This window comes from Erpetoichthys calabaricus, chromosome 2 (genome assembly GCF_900747795.2).
Source record: "Erpetoichthys calabaricus chromosome 2, fErpCal1.3, whole genome shotgun sequence".
Taxonomy (NCBI): domain Eukaryota; kingdom Metazoa; phylum Chordata; class Cladistia; order Polypteriformes; family Polypteridae; genus Erpetoichthys; species Erpetoichthys calabaricus.
The window spans coordinates 132,041,262-132,049,079 of record NC_041395.2 but is presented as its reverse complement, the minus strand read 5'-3'; the positions used below and the strand labels follow the sequence as shown (position 1 = coordinate 132,049,079).

The following is a 7,818-nucleotide window of genomic DNA, read 5'->3' as shown; positions in this document are numbered from 1 at the left end:
ATGTTTGTGATATGCAATCTTTTGGAATGACAGAGACATAGCAAATGGAGACACTGAAACAGATTCTTTTATTAAGGTGAATTTTATGCAGATTAGTATTTACGTCACTTAGATAGAAAGTTAGGTGGGCAAAATGAATTGCAGCTTAAAGATAAAATAAACTTTATTTTGCAAATTATTTATTTATTACAGATTTCTCATGTTGTTGTTGTTTGTATTTCTTAAATGCACAGTATGATTCAACATTAAAAGAAAGTGTTTATAAACATATATGTTTATTGTTAAATACTTTTGCATTTCATTTGGTGACTGATCTCCATCATTTTTTGCCTATTACAGATTTCTTTGTATTTTGTTCTGGCTTTAATAGTATTATATAACATTTGGGTGAAAAAATGCAGAAAAGCAAAGCAAAACTTGAAGCTAAGATTGCAAATATCTCGACAGCCACAGTGTATTTTCCAGGAGAGCTGATATAAGCTGGTATAAAAGTCAGCCAAACTGCACAGAAGATGATCATACTGAAGGTGATGAACTTTGCTTCATTAAAATTATCTGGTAATTTTCGAGCTAAAAAGGACAGCACAAAGCACAAAGCAGAGAGAACCCCTATATACCCCAACATGATGTAAAAGGCTACTGTTGACCCGAGATCACACTCAAAAATGATTTTGTGCTTATATGAGTTTATGTTTAAGGAAAAAAATGGAGGTGAAATTGTTAACCAGACCATGCAAAGGAAGGCCTGAATAAATGTTAAGATAAAAACACTTAACCTCTGTTGAGATGGCCCAAACCATTTCATGACATTAGCCCCGGGCCGTGTGGCATTGAATGCAATTAAAACAACTATAGTTTTTGCTAAGATGCAAGATATGCACATAACAAATGTAATCCCAAAGACTGTATGGCGAAACATGCAAGACCAATCTGAGGGCTGGCCAATGAACGTGAGGGAGCAAAGAAAGCACAATGTTAAAGAAAATAAAAGGAGAAAGCTTAATTCAGAGTTATTGGCTCTCACAATAGGAGTTTTTCTATGGCAGAAGAAAACAAATGCTACAGACACAGTCAAGCAGGCTCCAAGCAGTGTAAACACTGTCAGTATTACTCCCATGATTTCACCAAATGTCAGAAATTCCACATCCTTTAAGATGCACTTATCTCTTTCCTCATTGGACCTATATTCCTCAGGACACTTTAAACATTCAATGGAATCTGCAAAATAAATTGAAAAAATTAATGTGTCATGAATTGTCAAGCAGAGCCCAGATTATAAGCATAATGCATCACAATATTTGTCATTTTGAACAGATTTTTAGAAGGTAAACAATGTAACAATACAAAAGGTACATTTCTCATTGTATCAGCTTTGACCAGAGGTTACTTGGCTACTTTAAATTAGCCCAGTATAAATGAGTGTAGGGGTGTGAATGAGTTAATTCCATGATGAACTGGTACCCTGTCCAGGGCCGTGCCTCTCTTGTGACTAACGTTTCTGAGACAGCCTCCAGCTCATAAACATTAAACTCAGTAGCTAAATATTCGACCAAATAAAGCTTACTCTATCTATCTATCTATCTATCTATCTATCTATCTATCTATCTATCTATCTATCTATCTATCTATCTATCTATCTATCTATCTATCTATCTATCTATCTATCTATCTATCTATCTATCTATCTATCTATCTATCTGTATTAATTTACTCTGCAATATCTTCATGAGAGTAGCTCTTTATTGTTCCATATAGTATTTTTTGTCATCTAATTTTTATTGAAATACAAAACAAAATATAGTAAGCTTTATTTGAACACTCCAATATCTATAATGCTACACGTTTTATGGCATTTTCAATATGATAGTGTGTGTTTTCTACTTCATATAATAATTCACATTCTGTCCTGTTGGTGTTATAGAGAATCACAGTGACAACAGACAGAACAGGGTAGATCAAACTGCCATAACTCCAACAACAGTTTATAAAAGATCCTAAAGAATTTTCATGAACTTCATGTCCAGCCAACGTACAGTAATGCCTTAGCACTTGTCTCTTTCAAGTGGACTCTGTCCAAGGCATCCAATTAGCATGTTATGGGGACATCTTAACATGCTCAGACATTGAAAGCTTTTTTCTAGTGTGCTGCATTTGCATGGATTCAAGAATACACAGTTATGAAGTGTAATTTTGTTCTGTAAGTGTTTACCCTACATAATGTTTCCAAAGGAAAAAGAAGTATTGATAAATACACTACACTGAATCTTCTTATTAAAATACTCTGAACTTTAGTGAAAACAACATATAGTAGATATCTGAATTTTGTTTTCATGGGGTTATGGGCAAACCTGTGAAATGATACTGCATTTGCACATTTAAACACTACTAAATGAATTATAGCTGCTGAAATTTCAAAATCCTTGCCCAATTTTATTCATAAGAATTACTTATGAATGCTTTGACCTCTGTTTTTTTGTCCAGCGCCTCCTGGTCTGAGAAAACCGTTCGATGTGTCTTGATGTCTAGTTATGCAAGACATTCAGCTTTTTGGGTTACCCCAAGTTTTTGCCCTCTATAATACCGAAAAATAACATTTTAGGCCATTTTTGAACAATATGAAGGAAATTAGATCCTTATGATAAAGAGTAAACCAATAGGTGTCTTCAGCAAAAATGATCAGAAGGTCTTGAAGTTGTGCATGGCACAGCAACTGATCTTACGAGTTCACCCCTAAATGATATTTCTGGAGAGAAAGTTAGTCCTTTTCATTAAACCTCCAAAAAATGGGTAATATAGGCATATGGAGCGTTGTTTGCCATTGCAGATCACGAATATGACAATATTTTGGGATATTTGATTCTTTACCAGTAGTCTTAGCTTCTAATAGCCACTCCCAGAATATTAAAAATGGCAAATGTATGTCAACAAATGCATAAGTATCTGGGGCATCATTTTAGACCATTTTAAGGACAGTGATTATGGATATAATGTTATTTGTCATTTTCTTCTATTATAATTGAGGATATTTAGAGTTTAAACATTTAAATTGAAGTGCACATTTAATATTTCAAACATTTCATGCAGTTATTCCTGTTTATTATGTACTTGTCACTCATGAAATAAATCATTATATTTCTTATGTAAAACCCAAATTAGGGTGGCTTATGCTAATTCAGACTTTTTCTATTTTTTTAACACAAATATGAAACATTGATAACATTTATTTTCAAATATACGTAGCTGCCTCAACATGTTGACTAGCAATGCTGTTATTAATATTCTTTATTAATAGCCAACCTGTTGTATTGCTGATTTCTCCATCTGCACAGAGGATGCAGTCATAGCAGCAAGAAGGCCTTCCTTTTTGAGCTGCCTTAAAAGTTCCTGGAGTGCAGCTCTTGCTACAGACTGATCGAGGCACCTTGAAGGAAATTGGGAAAAATAGTGATAAGTACTCACTTTATGATAGTTTTTCTTAAAAGGGAGCAGATAATTGGCTCTAGTGCATGATCATGGCATTGTCCAGTTATTATAACATTAAACAATGTTTTCAGTGTGTAAATTAGATACAATTTCCTTTATAATGTATGAATTTTAAACAACATGTCTAAAAAAATTACCTTTTTTTGAGATCCTCCCCAGATAATACTGTTATTATGTATTTTCAATTGTTGTCCTTCTGGTAGTGATGCATCATAGATACCCACTGGTACCAACTGGATTACTCCTTCTTGGTTGATTTGCCAGTTTAACAACTCATAGTGGGCCACTATATCACCATTCCCATCAAAAAATATACTTTCTCCTTGCATCATTGTAAAGTTGACTTTTTTTAGGGAATCAAGTACCTGTTCAAGCAGATTAAATTACTATCAAGTAATACAAGCAGTTTAATTTTATGTAGACTACATCGTTCCTACCTGCCATGGTCTTGTTTTCCAAATATCTATACACTCATTTTGCGTCCGTTCAGCAGTAGGACAAATTGACATATCATGTAGTGCATGAGCTATTGCATACATTCCTTTATAAATATTTTTAGCAATTCGCAAGTCTGACACATCTGTGTATTGGTTATTTATATCACTCAATTGCTTTGCTGCTTCACATAGTTTGTTTGTGTCAGTGGCATTTTGGGAAGTGAAGGTGCAGTTAAAAATATTCTCCCAAAACTCATCCATGACAGAATTAGCAGGTGTGTCAGATGGATGAATGTTACTCAAAAATTCTTTCAGACCAGGTATGACTGCATTAGTTATTGCAAATCCAAGGGCTCCATCAAGAATTCTATACATTTCATTAGCTGTGAGTTTAGCATTTGAAATCCAGGCTTCACAACCTATCCATTGTAAACCGGTAATATTCTGAAGTGCAATTTCCTGAATTAAAATCTCCAAGTCTACAAAAGATGTGAAAGCAACAATAACCTTAGCAGTTGACTGTTTGATAATATTTACAGTTTCATGGTATTGTTCAAGCGGATTGTATCTTGAGATGGCAGCAGTATATTCAATGCAAACTCCTTCCATCTGAACAGCTTCAATGAATGTAGCCGTTCCATATATTCCATAATCATTGTCACTTTGTATAACACCAATCCAAGTCCACCCAAATTGTTTCACAAGTTTTGCTAAGGCTTTACTTTGATGGTAATCACTGGGTATTGTTCTGAAAAACGTTGGATATTCATTTCTATTGCTAAGACAAGCACATGTAGCAAAATAGCTCACCTGTGAAAGTAAGAAATGGTACATCACTTTTAACATAACTCATATTAGACACAGAAACCTAGTATGAACTGCAAATCTTTCTTTGCAAAACCATGTCTGGTAGGCTATTTTTATTTTAATGTTGAATATTTAAAGTGAGGATAACAGTGCAATCAATACTACTGCCAAAAGGCACCAATGACTTGAATTCAGTCTCTGGTCAAGTCATTGTCTTGGTGGAGATTGCACATTCACCTGAGGTCCAAATGGGATTTCGCTGGATACTACAGTTTCCTCCAGAAGGTGTTCATGTTAATTAACAGACCAAATATTAATGTAAATAAATAGGTATATGTGTGTAAGTGTACCCTGTGATGGAGCAGCGCTGCTGGGATCAGCACTGTTTTCCTTATCATCCAGTAAAACAGATAAATTGTTATTTATAACAAGCACGATAACTACATACTTTACAAAGAATGGGATATTAAGGCTTTTATTTAGTCATGCTTTCTCAAAAAAAACATTACATTTTTCTCTTCAGTTGCATCCCTCCTCAAAAAAACAAATACAGGAGCATCAGGTTAAATTGAATGTTTCAAAAGAAAACAATTTTAAAATCTTATACTTCTAGGCATCCTCTAGGCATGGGTCTCCAAGACAACTAACCTTCCCAGTTTGCTAAATGTATGTGCCATATGTAATGGGTGACTATCATTATCTGAGATTATTCATAATTTCTTCAAAGTTTTCGACTTTTCTAGGTCATCCACAGTAGACACAATGACACACCATAAGTGTAGTACATACTATTTGAAGAAGAATAGTTGATTTCACAGCTCAGAAATGGAAGACATTTAATTTACTGTGCAGTGGTGTTATCTGTGTATAAATGCAGTAGGCAAGGATACAGCCTGAAAGTTTTGAACGCAAAGGGGCAGATTAGAGTTTAAATATGCATTAAACATTGATAAGCAGTAAAAATCTCTAATGCTGTGGAAAAAAAAATTGCAATTCTGCTTATAGAAAGATTTATGGAGTAGATCACACCTTCATTCTTTGAAAGAAATGAAGGAAATTGTTCATTCAAAGCTTTCACTAAAACGCTGCATGGTAAACTTCTGTTGGATTAAATATCACAATATTATATAACATTCTCAAACCTGCTTAATTTTATTTCAAAGTTATAGATTTGCCAGACCCTATTCTGCCAGCACAGGGTGCAAGATAAGAAGCTGACCTGGACAGGAGTTGACCTCAGCATCCATTCATGCACACACCACAGTAGCTAATATGGAATTTGTTAGTTAACCCAATCTGCATGTATCTGGGGACAGGCGAGGAAATCCATGCAGAAATAAGAAGATCATGCAAACTCCACATGGTCAACATCCAAGCACAAGATTCAAGCCGAGGACAATGAATCCATGAGGCAGCAGTGCAGTCCACTGTGTCAGCAGGCTGCAGATTAAACAATAAGACATAATTACTTACCATTGGTATACGAAATGGAGAAAGAAATGTTGCTACAGAAATGCTGAGTGGTGATTCAGAAAGTCCTATTAAAGCGTAGATGGTAGATGATTTTTTACAATTACTACCCGACACTATTTCTTCATTTTCATCATTTACCAATGCCATTGCTGCTGCCATAGCCAGGTTTACAGAACTGCAGTCACCATAAATCTTATAACCGAGAGAAAGGTCTGGTAGTAGTGCTGTGTTATTGTTTATTTCCTCAATAGCAAAAATCATAGTCTGAGCAAACTGGAATTCCATCAAGTTTAAGCTGTAAAAAGAATATGTTAACAAAATATTCTAATTATGAATAAAAATCTTTTTTTTTGTAAAGTCACCACCAATACAAGAATAATAGCTTTAACTAAGTAAATTTTAAATAATTCTGAAGCAAAAAATCAGTTCCTTTCATCTATTCATTTTCAAACTGTCTTATCCTTTTGTAGTCATTAATTACCAGCAGTTACAAAAATACAAATCTGATAAATTGCTTTGTTAAATTATTACTTACTTTAATATTTAGTGTCTGTTATTTCCTAAAATTCTTGTAGTAATGCCCTTTGATTTATTTTATTTTATTTAAAAAGTGCAAAATTTGTAGTTTGTCACAATCTATTAAAATATATACAGTAGACTGGAGTAGGAAGGTTAATAATAAGCTCTGAAACCATAAAGATTTTTTCATTTCAGTTACAAAACAACACACTATTATAAAACAAATCAATCATTTCTCTTTAAATTTTCTAAATATTAAAAATGGTTATGTAAACAGACCAGATGCTAACAGATACTAAAATCATTTGTAAAGCTTTTAACCTATTATGATTCTGTACAGTACAGTAAGCTTAATGAATTCAATAAACAGGAATTTCTCTCTCTTTCTTTTTTATTCATGCATTTACTTACTCCTTGCATTTCAGAGGTTCTGGTTTTGATGTGAAAGCAGGTTTTAAGCCTATAACGTTATTGTGAAATGAGAAGATACCTCCAATTATAATATCCCCATCATTTGAAAAAACTGGCAAAACTGATTTACTTAGAGATCTGCAAAACGGCTCTTGTGCCCTTGTTAAAAGAGCCATAAGTAATATGAATATCTGCATCATTTTAAAACAGTTATGCTTTTGTGACCTTGTTTATTTAAGTGTGGGCTTTTATATAGTATTTCATCAGCCACTTTTTCATGCACCATCAAACCAAAATTGCTCCTCCTACATTAATGCTTAGGTGCATTAAACGCTTGAATTTGTACAGCCAAACAAACTGTAATCTGTGACATCAAATCTGCTTTCACACAGTTCAATGCTTCCTCCCCTACTCTTTAAGTTAATTTTGAAATTTATGCATAATATGCATTTATTTATGTATGTATTTATTTATTTCCTTATTGAATGTTTGATTGAATAATTGGCTGTATTATCTATCCTGTGAGTCTGTATGATTGTTTTTTATGTTTCTGCTGCTGTATGCATCTGAATTTCCACTTAGAATCAATAAAGTTTATCTAATCCAATCTAATTTAATCATGGCAATAATAATAAAGTACACAATTCATTACAACACTAAATACACTTTTACTGAAAACAATGTTTTG

General features: G+C 33.6%; 1 protein-coding gene across 1 annotated transcript; it reads right to left on the bottom strand.

Annotated features, from left to right (window-relative positions):
* Window positions 1–209: 209 nt before the first annotated feature.
* LOC127526630 (extracellular calcium-sensing receptor-like) lies at window positions 210–7,331 on the bottom strand. Its single transcript, XM_051922543.1, has 6 exons — window positions 7,131–7,331; window positions 6,156–6,495; window positions 3,921–4,730; window positions 3,621–3,848; window positions 3,298–3,421; window positions 210–1,218 (listed from the first exon to the last, which is right to left on the bottom strand). The coding sequence occupies exons 1-6, from the start codon at window positions 7,328–7,330 to the stop codon at window positions 320–322; spliced, it is 2,601 nt and encodes an 866-aa protein (XP_051778503.1). The 5' UTR covers window position 7,331; the 3' UTR covers window positions 210–319.
* Window positions 7,332–7,818: the final 487 nt, after the last annotated feature.